General features: G+C 45.7%; 1 protein-coding gene across 3 annotated transcripts in view; it reads left to right on the top strand.

Annotated features, from left to right (window-relative positions):
* SH3GL3 (SH3 domain containing GRB2 like 3, endophilin A3) overlaps positions 1–21,710 on the top strand; it is a 107,523-nt gene that overhangs the window by 67,245 nt on the left and 18,568 nt on the right. For all 3 annotated transcript variants that reach the window (XM_045516769.2, XM_010955138.3, XM_010955141.3), the window contains 4 exons: positions 1,435–1,568; positions 4,815–4,973; positions 14,088–14,191; positions 17,173–17,282. In XM_045516769.2, coding sequence (XP_045372725.1) covers positions 1,435–1,568; positions 4,815–4,973; positions 14,088–14,191; positions 17,173–17,282 — 507 coding nt within the window. The remainder of the gene's footprint in view (positions 1–1,434; positions 1,569–4,814; positions 4,974–14,087; positions 14,192–17,172; positions 17,283–21,710) is intronic.

Below are 21,710 nucleotides of genomic sequence, written 5' to 3' on the forward strand. Positions count from 1 at the left end.
GGTGGAGGCTGAGCCCCACGTACTCGTGCAACTGGAAATGCTAATCTTGGGGAAGGAGAGGGGATGTCAATCCATGGAGGTGCCGGCCAATATTCAGAATGTCATCTTTGGTGCCTTCAAAGAAACATATTTGGAAATGTTTCTGTCAAAGCTAAATTGGCTGACATTCTGTGGTGTGGGCACTGGAGACAGTGAGCGATGGGGCCAGAGGCAGTATCCTCTGTTTCTGACCAGTTGGGCAGGAGAGAGACCCCAGGCTCAGAAAGGACGTCTCATTTCCATCTCAGAACAAGTTAGGACCAGGCTCTGGGGAGTTAGTTAAGGAAACTTAGCCTCTCGGGAGGAATAAAGCTACAGTGGGCCAAAACGGGTCTTGGCCAGCTGCGGTTTAGAGTAACAGTTTCCACTTAGCTTTGCAAGGTCCTATAACACACACTATCTAGTTTATTTCTTTAAAAAAATAAAAAGTGAGGTGAGGTAACATTACTATCCTGTTTCACAGATGAATAAACTGCACATGCCCTTGACTTGTAGGGAAAACAACTTGAAGGTCAGAATTTTCTGGAAATGCACATTCTTAGACTGGGATTTCAGGTCTTCTTCAAGCCTGGGAGTTAAGAGACCCCAAGCTCTACCTTTTTATGAGATCAATTGGAAAACCCCAACTACAGGAAAAATAGTTCAGTCTAGTGCAGCATTTCCCAGAGGCGTCTTCTAGGAAACCTGCCACTCTCACTGTGCACAGCTACCAGGACACCTGCTTGCAAATTACTGTAGGGTAGCTGGCGCTGAACACTAGGGTGTCATCTGGCGAAAGCTGTCCATCACTGCCCACGCCCAGCATGGCTGGCCGCGGACCTCACTGCAAGAGCGGGCCCTGCCCACCCTGCTGAAAGGCTGTCCCATGTGACGCTGCCAAGCTTTGTTTGACATCAGAAAGAGTAGGGAGCCTTAGAACCGTCTCAAGGATACAAGGAGTGGCCTCAAGAAGACCTAGCATTTAGAAGCTGAGGTTTTGTTTATTTATTCCTATTGTAATCTTTACTGGTTAATACTTAGCCTCTGATGAATGAATCCTTTTATTGTTTACAAAGAGGGATTTTGTTTTGGAGCTTCTAAGGAACCCTTGGTGCCAGTTCACAAAACTACTGGTTTAAAAAAAAAGCTTTAACCCCATCTAGTGGCCTATATGGTAAGTGCCTCGGTCTGTCTGAGCCTCATTTTTTTCTCTATAGTGGAGAAAGTGCAGAAGTAGAAAGACTTTCCCTTTTCATTTTTCTCTTTTCTGGGTCACGATTCAAAGGTCCCAGACTAAGGACCTTGTTACATACCATTGATCATCACAAAGTTTTGGGAAAGAGTTAAATGAACGTCACTGTTAACTTGGAGTTGGATCACCTAAAGAACCTTTTTTATTTGTATTTCCTATTCAAGGCAATGCGTTAATAGAAGTTGGTGAATCCATGAAACTAATGGCTGAGGTGAAAGACTCTCTTGATATTAACGTAAAGCAAACGTTTATTGACCCACTTCAGTTACTACAAGACAAAGATTTAAAAGAGATTGGGGTAAGTTTTCGCGGCTATAAATCTCCCCATTGCTGCTTAATATGATGTTTATATTTAAAACCTTTAGAACATTTCTACAGGGACTCAATGAAAGCTTCCTCTTATTGTGAGTGGTAAAAAAAAAACAACTCAGTTATGTTTACCTGGTTCACTGGGGAAGAGTCCCAGGATCAATTAGCCCTTTACTCTGAGTCTTACTGAAGCCAGTAGAAGCCAAGCTCAGGACAGATATTTCTGCAGTCATCTCTCACGTAACAAAATGATTCCATGACTTCCGTTCTGGATTTTTTTGATCATCAAAATCATACCATCTTTTGATATGTTGGTTATTATTTTCCATTACTTTTTCAAGGAAGTCAGTATCTCGGAATCAACATTTTATATTTGGAAGATGTGCAAGTTGGGCCTCCAGAGCATACGTGGGAACTTTCAGGGAGCTGTAGTCAATCACGTGCCACTTGCTTGGCGGTGTTTTTGCAGATGTGCAAAAACAGCCTTGAGACTTTTACCCGGACAGAGACTTCTACTCTAGAGGGACAGCCCCTGTTGAGAACTTCTTTGGGCGCCCCCTTGAGGAGTTGAACGGAAGACCTTCCCCCCAAGTGCCTTCAGGGTGACCTGGAGGCAGCCCCAGCCAGCTCGCAAGGCGGCTGAACCTCAGGGATGTCCCCTCTTCCTTTCTTCAGGCCCAGTGCTTCTCTTGGTGGGGTCCCTGCACCAGCAGCAGCCTCGCATGTTAGAAATGCAAATTCTTGGGCCCTATTCCAGAGCTTCCCTTCAGAAAGGCCTGGACACCCGTAAAGGCATTTAGAATTTATGCTGGAACCGAAGGGGAGGGAAATTCGGGAAGGTTGAAGGGAAAATGGAAGCAATCATTCAGGAACTCCCAGAACATCCCTCTGCCCTCCCCACAGCCCACATGCCCCCTGCACCCTCCTCAGCTCTTCACTCCTGTCGTCCACTTTCTCTTCCATCTTAGGGAAGGTGATGTTCCTCCTGCTCCCTCAGGCCGGTCCTCCACTGGGCCCCAGAGTCCATCACCCTCACCTCGTCAGGTCCTTTGCTGCGTCTGTCAGTCATTCTGTCTCCTGAATCTCCCTTTTCCCTCTTTCTATCTGTTGGCTTCCTTTGGTTAACATTTAAACACACCAACACAGCAGCCCTTGATTCCTGGCTTCACATCTCACCCCCTCCAGTCCATTCTCCACACCACAGCCAGAGCAGTCTTCCTAAGATACCATCCCCCTGTAGCTGCCCCATGACGTGGGAATAAAGATCCAGTAAAGATCCCCTAATTACGGGCCCCTCCTTCTTTCTACCGGTCAATCGCTCACCCCTTCCCACTTGAACTCTCTGCCCAGCCTCACTGAATGACTTGCAGTCCCCAGGGGATGTTTTGCTTTGTGCTTTCCCTCTGTTCTCTGTCTTTCTCCTTTTCCTCTCCTCTCCTGGCTAAGTCATCTCACCTCTCAGGTCCCAGCTCAGGTGTCCTGTCCTTTGGGAAGCTCTTGTTCTCTCCCTGACTTCATCAGGGGCTCCTTCTGTGTTCCCTGTGCTGTGAGCATCACTGTGCTCTTTCTCTGCTGTTGGGGAGTGAGTGCTCAGGGTAGGGAGTCATGTTTTGTTCACTTTGGTAGCCACAATGCCTAGTGTGGGGTTCGTGCTCCCAAATTCTTCCTGAACAGATGATTCTAGGGAAGAAGAGACACTCTGAGTTGTGGGTATGCCAAAACATCTTTCCCAGATGTGGAACCTTAAAACCAAACATCTCATTTGCCGAAATACATAATACGGCATTTTTTCTTGTGCTGTTTTCCTTAAGAAAGTCGTACAAAAAGCCCAATGGACAACGTAGCTCTTCCACTTGGCCTGGTCCAGTAGGGTAGCTAGCCATGGACACCAATGTGGAATCTGAGCAGTGAGTGGGAGAGAGGTACAAAATACACATATACTTAAATGTTGCAGTTCCCTGTGCAAAAAATTGTTTTCTAAATGGCGTCTCTTGTTACTCAGCTTTTCTTTGATAGATAAACCATATAAATCTAAGTGTAAATCCCATAGATGGTCAAGAATTAAGAATCTAATATTCAGAGGGCTTTTCAGTCTCAGCTGTGCGCTATACGTACCTTGGACATTTAACACGTGACTGACGTATCTGTAAAAGCGTTTACGGACTCAGACGGCTTTCACAAACATTTCTTTACCCATAAACAGTCAGGCTAAGCCATTCTTGTCCTGGTTTTACAACCACACATGTGGAGGCTCGGAGGGATTTAGAGACTTGCCCAGAGTCACAGAACATATGAGAGAGATGCTTCTGACTTTTTGTCCCAAATGCTCTTTTCACCCAATCATTATGGAAATTAGAACCAGTGTTTTTCCACCAGAAGGAATAGTCAAGTCACCCTCGTACTTCAGTGGGACAGTCTGTTTTCATTATACAGTTTTGACATCAAATATTCCAGGGATTATAGTCATAAACTCCCTTGCCCTGTGCAATTATCTGCTCTACAGAACTTCTGATGTGGGATCCCTCATCCCTCTGCTTGAACACAAACTGTGATGGGGAACTTACTACCACACAAGGCAGTGCATTCCATGAACGGACAGCTCTCATGTTTATAATTGTTTTATTTTGTTAAAGAGATCATATTTTAAAAAAGAAATCCCACCATTTCAGAGGTTGCCTGTGAACATCTGTCCTCTTTGTGCATCATGTCCATTGATGGCATTTATTCAGCTTGTTCTGTAATTGTTTGGGAACTTTATGGAAGACGCAAAAGTATTCTAGAGGATACTAGAAATTTGTGCTCTTATAATATACTTCTTAGTGAGGAGCTGACGATAGTGCCAGAAGAACCATCCTTATTTTTGGCATAGTTAATTCAGTTGGAAATTATCTGGGCATTAATAGAATCTAAGTGAGGGGTCCTATAAGGAATGTTGGAAAATTAATCTCAGTACTGACACTGCGTCCTTATGTTCCATGTAGACACTCATTCGTTCTATAATCTATACACCCATCCATCTACCCATTCATTCATTCCACAAATATTCCTTGTGGACCTGCAGCGAAGGGAGCCTCTAATAGATGCTTGAGTGCATGCAAAAGAAGTGGAAGGTGGGTTCCTTCCCTTTTGACTTCAGGCTGAGAAAAATCAATGACTATTTTCATAGCAATGATGAAGATTTCTTTATGCCGTGTTTGAGTGTGATAGGTCTCTGATGAACTCCTTTGTCCCTTAGCACCACCTGAAAAAGCTGGAGGGCCGGCGCCTGGATTACGATTATAAAAAGAAGCGAGTAGGTAAGATACCAGACGAAGAAGTCAGACAAGCAGTAGAAAAATTTGAAGAGTCAAAGGAGTTGGCTGAAAGAAGCATGTTTAATTTTTTAGAAAATGATGTAAGTATTTAAACCAAACAGGAGACTTTAATGTGAATGAAAGCATTGACTATATGACAAGGGTCAGCATGTTGAGAAGCTCTGGAGCCTTAGTGGTTACAAGTTTCTGGAGTTTTCTGTAACCGTTATCTCCTGCCTCAGAAATAGCTTCAGACATTTGGCAAGTCCCAAGTCATATCTCTGATCTGGAGAAGTCCTGTTTATCCTGAATTGCTTCAGAGATGTGCTCAGATCGGTCCCGGGGAGGTGGGGCTGTCTGGGGGGAAGTGCATGGTCGACTAGCCTTTGTATTTGAGACCATAGCCTTAGCAGTTTTGCAGGAGGATGGAAAGCCCATGCCATGTGGTAATTTGCAGTTTTGCTAAGACCGTGAAAAGCACTGTGGGAGGCAGATGTTTTAGGTGGAGCAGCTCTTGGCTGGTGGGAGAGCCTCACTCATCACCCAGCTCTCTGATGCCTTCACTCGTCATAATGAACCTTTAGGATCTAAAAGCATGACCTAAATTTCCAGCTGTACCACAGTGGTGCTTGTGAACCTGAGGATGGTGAAGGTCTTGACACAGATCCCTCAGCAATGCTAACGTTCTGTTGTACCGTGATTCTTGCCACCAGCTCTTACTTTATTTGCCCAAGTGAAGTTAGATTAAATGAAACTAAAGAGGATGGTGACCCCCAACTGGGCACCGTGAAGGCCGAAGGTCACCCTTCTTTGCCTTGGTGATGAGGACTTGTCTGGCATTTTTCACTGCCTGATGAGAAGAACCCTTGGCACCTGTCCCCTCCAGAGGCCCTGCCCTAAGCCCGGCCTCAGTGATGCCAGGAGTTACCTCAGCCCAGCATTCGTTTTGGACCTATCTGTTGAACTTTCAAACCTATTGGGACAAGTCAGATGAGTTATTTATCTGCAAAACTATGTTCTACTTATAATAATTTATTAAAAGGTACATTGAGGTCTTGCATCTTTTGAGTCAAGTCAGACCAAATGTACTGAGCACCTTTTATCTGCCATGGTGATGTGGGGTGGGGGGAGTTATGTCCAATGTTAACAAGACATGAATCCTGGAGGAAACAGTTTGAAAATTCCCATGTCCTGAGTACCAAAAAGTACACCCTGTTTCTCCTTTTAAATATTTTATCAGGTCTTTTACATTTTATGAGAAATAAGAAGAGGTGTTACAGTTTTCCCTGTTTTGCTATGTTGTTTGTTTTTCCTTAAAAAAATATTAATTTCCTTGAAGTTGCCCCCACGCAATAGGCCATTTTGCTTTTGTTTTGTCTTGGATTGCCTTGCTGATTGAAGTCTTTAGAAAGTTTTTGCAGTGTGACATATCAGATGCGTGCATTCCTTATCAGGCCACAGCAAGTGTTGCCCTTCCAGCCCTGCACTCTTTAAAGTGGATTTAAACTCTGAGGTTGAATCTCATGTGTCAGACATGCTGTCTGCCCCATGTCCTTTATTCATGATCTTCATTTGTCATCTGCATTGATAAGCTATTGCAAAGAACTCCCTTTCGGAGGCCTGTCTCAGTTGCTCTGGCCTTGGCGATGGACCAGGAGACCTTAGTTTTCCCTTCAGTGTCAGTCAAAATCAGAAGTGATCCATTCCTTATAAAAGCTCAGTCATTTGTCCATTTGTTGACAATGACAGTATTCTGCTTGTCACAAATAGGTTACCCCCTCCCCACCCCACCCTGGCAGAAGAGCAAGGTGGTGTGTAACCCAAGCCCCCGGGGGCCTTGGCGTCGGCCCTCCAGAGGCACGAGCTGCAGCGTTTCCCCGGAAGTTTCCTGGGGCGGGAGGCACCTCTGTTCAGCTCTGAGGGGCCTGGGCTGCTCCCTCGTTTTAGGGCCTGGACCCACACCTCCGCCGGCAGCCAGGGGAGCCGGCCACTGAGAGGGGAGGAGACCAAAAGGACGAGCTGGTGAAGAGCGCCGCAGGCCCGGGCTCCTTCTCTCCCTCTTCCTGCCTTTCCTGCGCCGTCCTGAGCCGCAGCGGTCACCCTTCGTGCTGTGGTTGCTGATGCTCATAATGACGGCAGTGCTAAACGGGCTCCCGGTGGTGGTGATGGTGGTGATGCGGATGATAGTGAGGAGAGCTCGTGGTCGAGAAGCTGCTTTTGCCTCTTCCCCGTCCCAGGTTTATGGTTGAGGAGACTCCCAAGTTACTGTGGAAGCTCCAGAAGACTGCCTTCGTTCTCTTCTTGGGGCAACAGAAATTAGACCTAGAAAGGGACAGCCTTGTCCTTTTCCATGACAGTGTCTAGACCCTGCCCAGACGGTCTGGCAGTCCTCTGGATGGGGCAAGGTCTAGAAAATCTGCTCCATGTCACCCCTTGGACCTGGCAAGCTAATACTGAAATTGCCTCGTGCTTGGGGTAAGCAGTGGATTGTTGGGGGAAGACAGAGGACCAATGTGTGGTGGGATGAGGCAGACTTTGAACCCTCAGCCCTGTCCTTGGCCCTTCCCCAACAATCAGGCCAGGCCTAGTGGCTCTGCAGCCCACAGAACCCTGACTTCCTGCTCCCTCTGGGTCACCAACCTCGTGTCCAGCCTTCGTCACTCAGCCTCTTGTATTGGTGTCTGCTTCCTTTCACGGTGAAAAGGTCTAAATGAGGAGCCGTGCTTCAGGATGGCTGGTGATGACTGGGTTTCCTTCCAGGAACTCATCCTGGAACTAAAGATGGCTGGGATCTGTCTAATTCCCAGATTAAATGCAGTGGGTCTGCAGGCCCTGCCTTTGCCCAGTGGATCGGATATTCCATCTGACCTGGCACCTGCTGGACACCAGGTACATGCCTGCTTCTTGAGGGCAGACAGACTTGGTCAAACATGTGGCCTCAGGACAGGGAGGCAGGTGGCCTGGGCCCTGGCACTTCTTTCAGACACAACTGGGAGAAGCTTATAATATTGTGGGTTAGCAGTTGGGGGTATCAGAGCTGTTCACCTCAATCTGACTGATTGAGGAATTGACACAAATCAGACTGAAATCAAGGCACAGTGCTTTTAACCAATGGGAATGCCTGATGATTATAAAATACAGGCTTCATGGCCACCTGTGTTGGAGGGTACGCCACGGCCGACCCGCATCCACATCGCACTTTCTGCTCCTTGCACCCCCGTTGACGAAAGCCCCCTCAGTAGGAGCCAGCCTGACTCACCCACCTGGACACTGTCTGAGACAGGCGGCCTCTGGTCATGCGGAGCTGGGTTTTGAGGCAGAGAAGCCATCTTCCTCATTAAGGAACATTCCCCAATCTCGTCCACAGGCAGAGGGGTGAGGAAGGCCGGGGCAGAAGGCTTGCAAGTGTTCGCTCCAGGGAGAAAGTGGAGAGCAGAGCAGCGTGCAGGGAGGGAGGCCACCTGAGGCGGTGTGTCTGGTGCCGCCTGCCCGTCTCTGTCTGGCACTAACGAGGCAGACCCCAAAGTCTCACTCTCCAGGGAACAGGCAGTGTCTTCCCAGCCTTCATGTGCCATGGCCCTGGCTAAGACGCACTAAAAACTTCACCAGATAATGCCTAAAAAATTATTTGCCAAAGATCTGCCTGATTTGAGGAGAGCTCTGACCTAACAGACTTGGTCTCCCGTGGGTCTCCAAATGCAGGTTAGGCAACTCTTCCTAGGATTTTCTGGCCAACAGGCCATTTGTACGGGTTTCCAGGGTGTGGTTGCTCATCTGTCCTCAAATCTGCCTTCTCCCAACTGAGGGACAGACGGAGCAGCCCAGCAAGGATGACAAGCCAGCCCCTTGCCTAGAGGACAGGCTGTCTGTGGGCAGGGGCAGCTCAGGCCTGGGCCCATGGTGGTCCTCCCGCTGCCTACGCCAGGCCTAGTCTAGACCTTAGAGCCACCCTCAGGGAGCATGAGGTGGGCAGAGCAGGAAGCTAGATGTAGCCACCAGCTCTCGGCTCCTTCACAACCTACTTTCTTAAAGAACACAGACCCCAGGGCCAAGCTTCCCGTGCAGGGTCCAGTCACCCTGCTTGTCAGGGCCCCTTGATCTCATCCATCAGAGATCACTCCTCCTCCTGTGGTGCGGAAGGAAGGAAGGGGTGATGAGAGGGACCTGAATTGTTTACTCTGCGTTAATTCCTGAGGGAAAGTGGCCTCCATCTTTCAGCCTATTTCTGGCAGAGCTGGGAATGGGAGAATCAAAGGCAAGCGTCTCGTTTGGCCCCACACTATCGTCCTTGGGGGTCTTGTCGGTAAGAGCTGGATTGGAGACCTTGAGCATCACTTCATTTCTTGCTTGAGGCAGAGGACCCTCATTATTCTACATGCAGATGCAAGCCAGGAGGTGTTTTGGTCCACGAGCTTTCCCACAAGCTCAGAGGGGCAGGTCTATGGCTGATTACTTCTGCTGTGCCAGGCTGGGACTGGTGGGGCTCCCAGAAGCACCCAGAACAGCCCTCCCCTGAAGAAGGGCCGCTGTGTCCACCACCATTAGCTCTGAGGTGTGGGTGCAGGATATTCAGCAGGTTTTTCGCGGTCTCCACCGCCATTTCTTGGGAACACTGTCACCCACAGGCCCACTAACACTCTCCTCTGCTGTCTTTGCAGAGAATTTAATTCCTCACAACCTGAAATTATGGAATGTAGGTTTTTGACATTGGCAGGAACCAGAGCTATCAGCCAGAAGATGCCCATTTCAGTCTGGTGAGGCCAGGCACCTGCAGTCCTCTCTAGATCTCCTGGTACAGATTCCCCACCCGGCGATCCTCCCTCTGTCCACAGGCTCCCACAAGGACAAGCGGCATTACTAGATTCCAGGCTCCTGGGTTCTTCCCATTGGTTTAGGGTGGTGTTTCCCAAAATTCATTTCACGGGGTGTGGTATCTGTGACATTAATCATGTCTCTGTGGTCAAGTAAGTTTGGGAAACCCTGAGTTAACCAAAACTGTCTGGGTTTTCTTTGTCACAAGACTTTTCAGAGTCTTTATATGAATGTCTGAAAAATTAATCTCCAAGAGATTCCTGTGAGAGGCTAGACGAGGCGGTTTCTCAAATCTTTCAACCATAGAACTCTTCACGCCACTATTATTATTATTACTGGCATGACAAGGCACCTGTGACGTATGGAGTGTGACATTTAGGAAGCACTGGACCAGCAGAGAGCAAGCACGCTGAACCAAGCGCAAAAGACCTGAAATACGGTTCTGGTCTTGCTGCTGCCCAGCTGTGCGCCTCTAGGAGGACACCTTCACCTCAGAGTATCAGGCCCAAGAATGACTGCACGTGAGGAATTCTTTAGAACTGTAGAGCGAAGAATAAAAGTGTCAGGGATTATTATCCGTGTTATTAGTTTAATAGGAATTTAATGGCCTTCCTCAGCCTTTTGGCTTTTGCCTTTTTGGAAAAAGCATCTGTTTATGACCAGACTGTAAAATTCATGAGAAAATTTCCCCCGGCTTCTCCGAGGAATCCACAAAGAGTGGAGGTCTTTGATACGACAGAGCAAGAAATCATTTGGATTATCACAATTAAAACTGAAGATGGTCTCCATTGGAAATGCGTCATTTCAGTTGTGAAAGGGGAGGGCTTGCCAGGGCCCAGAAGATGCACGTTTCCTTATTCTTGCGTGCCAAGTACACTGCACATTGCAGGGATCTGGGCAGGGCATTACCTGTTCACAGCAAGTTATCTCTGTTCTCACCGTGGTCTTCAGAGTGTGCCTCTCTGCCCACAGACCTGACTGCCGACCAGTCCCTTGGTAACCGATTGCTGGAGAGTCCGAGGAGGAGGTTTCACAGCCCTGCTCCTTCTCAGCCACCGCAGTTTCCACATCCCTCTTGCACAGAGTTGATCTGAGTTGATCTTAGCCTTTACTACAATATGTAGTACCTTTGAGCCATTCTTCCTTTGGGTATAGCTCAAATCCTCTGCTGTTGGTTCACAGGCCACCCGATGGCTCAGATCCCACTCAAGTGTCCCTGGAGTTTCTACAGCTCCTGGGAATTTCTCTCACTCTTAGTCCACAGCAGTATGGGGGCATCTACGCTCTGCCCCCATCCCCTGGGCTAGGGTACCTCCAACAGCCTCAGTGGGTTCATTACCCCCGTGAGTTTGTTTCCTATAAGTCTCAGGATAATAACTCCCATCCCCCATAAGCAGGGGTCCCTGATCAGAGCTAGTCCCACTGTTAAATTTTGCTCCATTTGAGAATGAGCAAAGCAGCTCTGAAATAGCAGTGTCCTATTGCTGCTGAACTGCCACAAATCTGTGGCTTAAAACAACACAAATTTATTAATCTTAAAGAGTGGAGCTTGGAAGTCCTAAAATCGAGGTATTGGCAGGGCTGCATTCCTCCTGGAGGCTGTAAGGAGGAACCCATTTCTTTGTCTTTTCCAACTTTTAAAGGCCACCTGCATTCCTTGATTTCACAGTCCCTTCCTCCACCTTCAAAGCCAGCAGTGGGGCATCTTTAGCTCTCTCCTCCTGACCCTGCTTCCACCAACACATCTCCTTTTCTGACTCTGACCTTCCTGCCCTCCTCTCACTGGGCCTCCTCCTTATATTGGGCCCACCCGGATAGTCCAGGTAATCTCCTAATCCCAGATTCTTTACGTAATCTGCCATGTAAGGTAACATTTGAGCAGGCCTGGGGAAATAGGACTTGGACCTCTTTGGGGCTATTTTTCTGTCAAAAGCCTCTTCTGGTTTCAGGGTTCCATGAATCTCCCAGGTAGCATCCAGGTCCCCACTCCACCCACTTGTCACCCAGCAGTGCCTGTGTTCGGCCTCTGCTTCCTTCATCTCTTCTTCTGGGGAAGTCTGTTGTGTTACGAGTTTCCCACTTTAGGCATCGGAGCTGGGTGTGAGCCCATCTGTAGCAGCAAGTGACTGTACTCTCAGAGACGGGAGCTGCTTCCCTGGCAGTTCTGCTCCTCTGTGTATGTCATGTGACCCCTTCCAGAGGGCGAGGTCCCACTTTACTCCCAAGATGGCCCCAGCCAGGTGGCAGCTCAGGTCTCAGCCAGAAGTGGTCATCCCCAGTGACCTCCCCCGATTCAACAGGTGAGTTTGCCAAATTGAGTGGTGTGGCCAGTGGGAGAGATCTTTCACCTTCTGGACAGGCTTTGGCTCTTGCAAGGCCTGGGTTTATTGCAACCTTGGTTCTGCCAGTCCAGGTGTTCAATTCTATTTGGGGTTTGGGCAGCAGAGGCCACCTGCACACAGCTCACTGCTCACTACCTGGGGGCAGCTAACACCTCCATTTCCTGTCAAGGAAAGGCAGATGATCCACGTGTGGCACCCCATGGCTTCACTGTCAACAGAGACTTCTAGCTTAATGACCATCTCTTCAAGAGTTGCCTTGAGCACCTACTATGTGCGGGCACTGTATAGCACTGCTATTGTCTTCCAAGTTTTAAGGGGCCCCCAGATCCATTTCCTTCCTAAAGTCAGCCATCAAATGAATAGTTACAAAATCATCTCCAGAAGACATGATCTTGTATTTTAGCCACATCAGAGAGGACAGCCAGCCATCTCCCCCCTCCCCTCCCAATCGCACATGTGTTTCAAAGAGTATTCATTCAACTACCTTACCCTGTTCCCTTAAAAATTATAAAATGTCAAGCATATTTCACAGTGGGTCTTAAAAATACAAATCCGCCTTACTGAAGCCAGAGAAGTGTGGTGGAGACTTTACCCAGCACACAGCGTTTGCTCTGTAAGGAAGGAATTCCTTTCTGTAGCAGATTCTGCTGTGATCGTGTTAGGCCGTGGTGCTGGACTTATTTAAAAGTATGTGTGAAAGCCAGAGAGGTGAAACTTAAGAAATCCTTAGGCTTTTGTAGGGGCCAGTCTGTCTTTGTTTTGTTCATTGGGTTTTCGGAAATTTAAGGCTAGGCTTGTTGTTGTTCCAGCCACAGAGCAGAGTCAAGTAGCTATAATATGACGGGATTTCCTTGTGCGGAGGCTGATCCCAGCACGGCCCACGTGGAACTCCATGCTTGTCTGACGTGAACATCGAGCCCATGCTTAAAGTGGTGCAGGTGGGGAAGGAAAATGAAAGTGTAGACAGCTAAAGCATGGATTATAATAGCAAACACAAGCAGCTTGGATCTTTGAAGACAAACGAACCCATGGTTGCTTTTGCAGGGTGAGTGTGTAAGGCTGAACGAACATGCAGGGCAGGCTTGGCCCTAAACTGATGAGCACATCGAGGGAGGAGATGACGCAGAGGCTTTGGGGAAGCTTGGGAAGGAGGGGTTGATTCTGATTTGTGCCTTTGTCTGGTTCCAGGGTTCATGGGATTCATCCTGGGGCCCCCACCACCTCCGCCCAGTGGCCCTGCCTCTGAGGCTGGCGGAAATCAGCTTAATTAACCCGTCATTCTGTAGCAGCCCCTCAGCCACGTGGGGAAGCAGGGAAGGGTGCTCTCAGGCCCTACTGGAGACATCTCTTCCACAAATTATGCATCCCTAGGTTTTCCAGGCTTTCTTACATGACATAACTTTTTAATTTTATTTTTTTACATCCACTGTAATTTGGTTACTAATTTCATAAATGTCTTGGTTCATGGGAAAGAGATGCCAGAGTCTTTCTAGTTCGTTCCTTTGGGCTGTATGTTTCAGGGAAATGATTGTGTTCTGATAGCAACAAAGACATGTAGGGGCCTGGCAAGTCTTTGCCCTGGTCCGTGCCCTGCTCCGTGGCTTCCCTTCTTACCTGAGAACAGCTTTCCTTGCTTGGGTTCTTTATTTGACTTAGCTAGAAAATGCCAGTAGAGAAGGAAGCAGTTCATTTACTAAACGTTGGCTTCTCTTGTAATTGGAAAAGCTTTATCTCTCCGTTTTCAGATCCATGAGCTTTATAGCACGAACATCTCCCGAGAATATCATCTAATTGGAAAAAATAAGCTTTTTTTGTTGCGTTAAATCAACTTCATAATCACAAATAAATTTGAACATTTTTTTTCCCCAGCATTTATAGCTCTATATCACGACCTGTGTGATTATTATGCAGGGCTCCAAGACGAAATTAAATGAAATGGACCAGAGCCGAGGCAGACAGGGGGCTTCCCTGCAAAGCTGGGTCTTTGTTGATGGTCTCCTGTCTCTCTGAACGTTACCCAGGCTCTGGCCTCCATGGAGTAATTTTCCACTTCTGCTGCAGGTAGAACAAGTCAGCCAGTTGGCCGTGTTTATAGAGGCAGCTTTAGACTATCACAAACAGACCACAGAGATCCTGCAGGAGCTACAAAACAAGCTACAGATGCGGTAAGAGCCCTCACGTTCATTACAAGCCTGGGGCCGCGGAATTAAAATCAATCGAAATCAGTATCCCTGCCTGTCTCTCCATCTCCCCCCTCCGCCCCCCACCCCCGCCCCGTTCTGTTTTGAATTTTCTTCAGCTGGCGCTCTCGGTTGGGTGTGGGGTAGCACCGAGAAGATAAGTACACGGCTTTGGCCGATAGGACAGAACTGGGAAAAGGGATCTGGCAGCTTTCCCCTTGTTCTTTTCTCTAAAGCCCTTTTTCATGACCTATGTTTAGGGCAACCGGGCAAAGCTGCTCACTCGCCTTCGAGTTGAGCCCCTACAGAGCTGTTCTGGATTCACTGCCGACTCAGTGAGAGTTTAGCTGAGGGTGCTATGTCATATACCTCCCTCTGCAACGTCTACGGGTGTGGAGAAAAGTGAGATCATATTCAGAAAGTATGTAGTTATCTGGAAAAAAAGATAGGTTTTTACTTCACCAGCATAAATGAGCCTGTGTTCATAATATTGACTCTGGGAGATACTGAGTCAAAAATATCTTCTGAATGATCAAAGATTGCTGTGTTCCTTATGACTTCAATGATAAACGTATTCTCTATTTTTCTGAAAATTACTGATATATGTAGCATGCATGGTAACCCTATTAATTAAAATGATGCGTTAAAAAACTACACTATTTTTAAACCAGGTTTAATAACAGAAAATTGTTTTATACAGAGGATTTTGATAATGAATACATTTGGAGGGATTTTTGCTTAAATCAATACAGGGAAGACAAAAGGTCTGTCCAGTCTCTGAAGCATCCACTTTTGTAGGGGAGTAGTTCATTGACTGCTCACATGAGCATATTTTCATAATTCTATCTTGATATGAGGAGAAAGAGAAAGCAGCTAACATTGTTGAGTGCCCAGTTCATTCCTGGTACTTCCTAGATGCCTCAGAGACTTTTTGAGAGACAAATACTTCACAAATACAGGCATACTTCGGAGATATTGCAGATTTGGTTCCAGACCACCATAATAAAGCGAGTATTGTAATAAAAGTGAGCCACATGAATTTTTTTGGCTTTCCAGTGCATATAAAAGTTATGTTTACACTCTACTGTAGTCTATTCAGTGCATAAAAGCATTATGTCTAAAAACAATGTACATACCTTAATTAAAAACTACTCTATTGCTAAAATGTGCTACCCATCACCTGAGTCTTCAGTGAGTCCTAATCTTTCTGCTGGTGGAGGGTTTTGCCTCCATGTTGACGGCTGCTCACTGATCAGGGTAGTGGTTGCTGAAGGTTGGGGTGGCTGAGGCCATTTCTTAAAATAAGACAGCAATGAAGTTTTCAGCATAAATGACTCTGCCTTTCACAGTTTTTCTGTAGCAGCCGGTGTTTGATAGCATTTTACCCACCACAGAACTTCTTTCAAAATTGGAGTCAGTCCTCTCAAACTCTCTGCTGCTTTATTAACCAAGTTTATGCAATGTTCTAAATCCTTTGTTGCCATTTCAACAGTCTTCACCAGCAGTAGATTCCACCTCAAGAAACCACTTTCTTTGCTCTCCAAAAGAAGCAACTCCTCCTCTGTTAAAGTTTTATCGTGAGATTGCAACAATTCAATCTCATCTTCAGGCTCCACTTCTAATTCTAGTTCTCTTGTTAACTCTTGAGAGCCCTAGGATTTTCAGAATGGTAAGTGACTACTGGCTTCAATTTCGGGTCACCAACTGCATTAGCCTCTAACACAGTTAGCTTGTTCTTTGAAGCTTTGGAAGCCAGGCATTGACTTCTACTATGGCTGTGAGAGTCCTAGACGGCATCTTCTTCCAACAGAAGGCTGTTTCGTTTACACTCAAGATCTGCTGTTTAGCATAGTCACAGCTTCATTCGTGGTCTGAGCTTGGTCTTCTGGACAACTTGCTGCAGCTTCTACATCAGCACTTGCTGCTTCACCTTGCACTTTGATGTTACGGAGACGGCTTCCTTCCTTCAACCTCACGAACCAACCTCTGCTGGCTTCACTTTTCTTCTGCAGCTTCCTCACCTCCCTCAGCCTACACAGAAGTGGAGGGAGTTAGTGCCTTGCTCTGGATTAGGCTTTGATTTAAGGGAATGTTGTGGCTGGTTTGATCTTCTAACCAGACCACTCAAACTTTCTTCATATCAGCAATAAGGCTGTTTCGCTTCCTTATCATTCGCGTGTTCACTGAAGTAGCACTTTTAATTTCCTTCAAGAACTTTCCCTTTGCATTCCCAACTTGGCTAACTGTTTGGTGCAGGAGGACTAGTTTTTTGCCTGTCCTGGCTTTTGACATGCCTTCCACACTGAACTTAAAAGATTTCTAGCTTTCGATTTAAAGTGAGAAATGTGCAAACTCTTTCTTCCACTTGAACACTTAGGGCCATTGTAGGGCTAATAATTAGCCTAATTTCCATATTATTGTGTCTCAGGGAGAAGGGAGGCTGAGGAGACGGAGACAGACGGGGAAACGGCAGGTCAGGGGGACCAGTTAGAACACACACAACATTTATCAATTAAGTTTGCTGTCTTATGTGGTGCATTTTATGGGGCCCACAATAATTACAGTAGTAACATCAAAAAGCACTGATCACAGATCATCACCACAACAAATGTCATAATAAAGAAAAAGTTTAAAATATTGTGAGAATTACCAAAATGTGACACAGAGATAGGAAGTGAGCGCAAGTATTGGAAAACTGGTGCCGATAAACTTCCTCTACCAGGGTTGCCACCAACCTTCAGTTTATAAAAAACACAGTATCTGCTAAGTGCAGTAAAACAAAGTACGTCTGCATATAGTTGAAAAACTACATGTGGCATATTGCAGCTGTCACTTTGGGCTACTCAAGAATCAACATGTAAAAATCATCTCCTTCACGACCGTCACCTAGAACCTAGGTTTGTAGGCTCATCAAGGCTTTGCTTTCTTCATCAGATGTCTGACTGATCTTAAAATGTGTGTTTCAGAATATCGGCTGCGTCCAATGTCCCCAAACGAGAATACAAGCCACGGCCCATAAAAAGGAGTCCTAGTGAGCTCAATGGAGTGTCCACCACCCCTTCAGCAAAGACAACAGGTGAGATGACCACTCTGTGAGTGCTGTGTGCCCTTCCATGAGACTCTGGTGAGATGACCCTTCTGTGGGTGCTCTGTGCCCTTCTATGAGGCTCTGCTGGAGGCATTTGCTTACTGCTTATTGCTGTATCCTGTGTGAATTCACTGAGACACTGGGTTTCTGTTTTAGGTTATTTGGTGAATTCCCTTTTCCCCCTAGTAATGCCCCCTTTCCATCTTCCTTGTTTCGAGTACTCATACCAAGGAAGAATTCCATCACTTTATTTATTGCTTTCTCATGTGTTAAACCTTAGCCATAAAATCATCATGCTACATTGTCCTTTATATTTATGCTTTTAATGCTTTAAAATATCTTCTTTGGTCATGGTTTTGTATAGTCTCATTTCCAAATCATGATAGTCCTTATAGGTTCTAAGGACACAAATTAAAATAGTCATATATATATATATATATATATATATATATATATATATATATGTAAAAGTTTGAATTAACATTTGTTGAGCACCTGCTATATGCTAGGCACTGCCTTAAGTGCTGCCTCATAATTTTTTAGACAAATGGCATAAATATATTCCTGAATAAAATGATCAAACTGAGAAAAATAACATTCAAGTGATGTAAATCATGCTGTGATCACCCCCTCCATCCCAGCCCCCTCCCCAGATGTAGCCACTGTTAACAATTCGGTATGAACCCTGTCATAGCTGTTTACGTGCATAGATACATGCACTGTGTACACACACATTTTAGATTATTTTCTGTTTTTCGAATACAATCATACTAGCTCGACTGTTCTGCAGTTACCTTTTATAAATGTGTCACGATTTCTTGGAGTTATTTCCATGTCACGTATATGGCTCTATCCCAATATTTTTTAATGGCTTCATAGTTTTCTATTATATATACGATTTTCCTATTAATGGACATTAAGGTTGTTTCCAGTTATTTGCTAAAAGGAATGTCCTTTGTTTGCCTCCATATGCTGCTGGGCACGCCTTTCTTGGAAGAGAAATTGCTGAGTTAGAGTGAGTGCACAGTGTAAGCGGTAGTAGGTACTGCCAAACTACCCTCTGAAACAGGCACACTACTATGAGCGTAGCAATGCCTGCTTCCCCATACCCATGCCGTTAGACTTCAATTCTTGCCGCGTATTAATGGGTAAAAAAATGATTCTTGGTTCTGTGCACAACTTTTTATTTGAGATTCCACGTTAGTGGTGCCGTGACTTACTGCTGCCTGCTTGCCGTGGTTGTCAGGGAATGGGGATGCTCTGCTGAGTGAGATGAACTGGTTTTTAGTTTTCTGGGTGGTTGCATTCCTCGTGGCACTGTTTCAGGTCCCTGCACTCAGTACTCCTTCCTGGAGGCAGATGCCTCGGCTCCCAGGTACTTGGTACAAACCCAGGATAGGAGAACTCAGCACACTGCTCTGTTCCTAGAATGCCAGCCAGTCATCCAGCTTTCAGTTTCCACTTTGAGTTCTGGACATCCTCAGAACCCACGTTTGTTGCATCTGCCTTTGGGAACCACTTTGAACTTCATTTCCTCCATCTGCTGCTTTCCATCTCTCAGGCATTTTGTATATTCCTCATAATTTATGGTCTACCAACTGTGTTCGTTCTTGTTTTCCAACATTATTTGGAACGTGAAGACATACCTATTTTGTAATTAGTAGTGATTCGATTTGTGAAAGGAAGGCTGTGGTCTTGCACTCAATCTGCTGTTTGAATGCAAACTTCCTTTAAGTCCTTCAGTGTCATATGTCCCACTGGTTGCATCTCTCTGCTGTTTGCTACCCAACATGGCTTTAGGTGCCAAATGGATACAGACCTAGAGAACCTTAAATCACGTCTTGAGAAAATCGTTCTTTTTTCATTTCTCTTTTAGTCATTCTGATTTCAAGGAGATAGTAGTACAGTTTTGTGCCAGAATATTTTTAATGTCTAGTTTTAGCAGAGATGATAGGCCTCAGGCTAAAAGTCTTTTACAGGCAAGAGCACCTAGCTTGAATTTAATAAAATGATCTGTTTTTCATCATAATTATTCTCATGATTATAGTCTCTTTATAGCATGTACTTCTACTTTTCAATTTACATTTTGATGGAATGTTTCATTTAAAATTATTTGAATAAAATTGATTTCATTAAAATATTATCAAGAGGATACTCAGGTATAGTTCTCTGTTAAGTCCTTTTGTATTGTATTAGGGTAACACTCGTTTCTGTTTTTTTGAAAAAGAAAGACCCCCAGAGTGCAACCAATGCTCAACAAAATAAGATTTTCTCACTCAGGCAACAATCCAGGGAGAACATTCCATGGTTCCCATCCATGGCATCACTCAGGGGCCTAGGCTGATGGCAGCTCTGTCATCTTCATTGTCCTGGGACTTCCAAGTTGTCCCAGTTGCAGCCAGGCCAGCAGCAGGAAGAGAAGAAAGAACAGAAGGCTAGGCTGGACATTTCGTCTGAAGCCAGTGAGGCAGAAATGACATGCTCACATACCAGAAAGGGAACTCAGATCCAATGACCACGGGTAGTGGCACAGCAAATTGGGAAGTGCAGTCTCTGGCTGGGCAGCCACGGCCAGTTAGGATGGGAAATACACAGCAAGCACCAGTCTGTAAGAATGATGGAATTCTGCTGGACAGGAACTGTGAGGACCCCCTACTGTGTCAGTGAAAGAAGATTAGACCTGGTTGTGCTCTTTGGAAGGTGTGGGGAGGAGTCTGTCTTATCCTGTGGGCCCCCAGGTTCGTCTTCTCAGCAGTCTTCCGGATCTTCCATATCTTCACTTCACATCTGCTGTGGGCTTTGGAGAGCTGCCTCCTTTGGGAATTACTTCTGCTTAGGGGCCTTGAGGGTTCTTCAAGGTTCAATAGATGCAGATGTTTTCAGGTTAGGCTTACACTTCCTTTCATAATTCAGCGCCTCCAAAAATGTAATAGCTTCTGATCTGTATCTCCCAGGCACTTCCATGTGCCGGCATTCACATCCAAGTTTCTTTCTTAGAGCAGTTAAGACTGCCTTATTTCTTTGCTTTCTTGTCTAACCTTTCTCAACTTATGGAGGCTACCTTGAGGCCACCTGAAACAACAGACATGGGTGAGAAGGCAGTGCCTTTAGATTCATCTTTGCTGTGGAATGGGGTGCCTTCATTTGGTCTAGAGAAGTTTCTGAGAACGATTTGGAGCAACAGCCTGCTTACCTTCTGCTATTTAGGGTACAGAAGCAGTTAGCTTTTTAATGCTCTGTGACCCAGCCTCTGATTTTTCTCTTGTCTCTTTTATCTTTGCTTGCAAACTGGGCAGTTCTTGTCTTTCTTATAATAACTTGCTAGATTTATCAAGAAGGAGCTAACATCCACTAACATTCTGTTTTCTCCAGTTTCTTTCTCTAGAGCTGCTGGTATGTGGTATGCTTTCGAAGTCATCATAGGCAAAAGTTTTACCAAATGTTTTGCCACTACCTAACAAGGGCTTTCATGCCTGCTGTATCTGTTTCTTCTTTATCACTAACTGGCCACTGAGTCAATGCCACTAATTTTAGTTTTTATCATGACAACACTCCACTTCTAGTACCAGTTTCTGCATTAGTTAGGGTGATAGTAGTTACTGTTGTTAACTCAGGAAAGCAATGATTCAAACAAGATAGAAATTAACAATGGAAATCCAGGGCCAGAGAGTTCCTCTTAGGCAAATGAGTCAAAAGTGGCTCACATCACTTCCACTCCCATCCCATTGGGAAGACGTTAATCACGTGACCACAACTAGCTGCAAAGGTTGGGGGGGAAGGTTGCTAGAGAGCCACATCCTACCATCATATTACTGTGGAAGAAGGAAAGAGTGAGTTATGGTGTCCAGTCAGCAGTTTCTACCTCGTACATCTACTACAAATGTGTTGTGGAAGAAAATGTCTGAGCTCCCTGTAGGGCCCCACATAATTCATTTCTGTTAGAATGTGGTACCCTGTGCATTCCCACACTGCTTGTGCGAGTGTACATTAGGAAAACCCAGGGATTGACAAAATTTTTTTGTAGAAGGACGGATCATAAATAGTTCACACTTTGTGGGCTCTGTGGTAGCTGCTCAGCTGTGTTGTTACAGTGTGAAAGCAGTCGTAGATGACAAGAAAATCGCCATATGGTTCGCTGACCCCTGGGGTGACTCACTGGGAAATCAACTTAGCAGTAGCTATCAAAATTAATAAAATTGTTTATATACTCTCAGTGGCTTCATTTCTGGAAGTGTATCCTAAAGAAATAATTTACGCAAAAACATAGTCCTGCATCTATTACAGCACTATATAAAGAAAGAAAAACTTATACGTGGGAACAGCCTAATGATCGATATTAATTTATATACATTTGTCAATTGTAGGGTAATGGTTAAGTAGATAATGGTATATCAAATGGGCTATTATGCAGACTTA

Source organism: Camelus bactrianus, chromosome 27, assembly GCF_048773025.1.
Source record: "Camelus bactrianus isolate YW-2024 breed Bactrian camel chromosome 27, ASM4877302v1, whole genome shotgun sequence".
NCBI lineage: Eukaryota > Metazoa > Chordata > Mammalia > Artiodactyla > Camelidae > Camelus > Camelus bactrianus.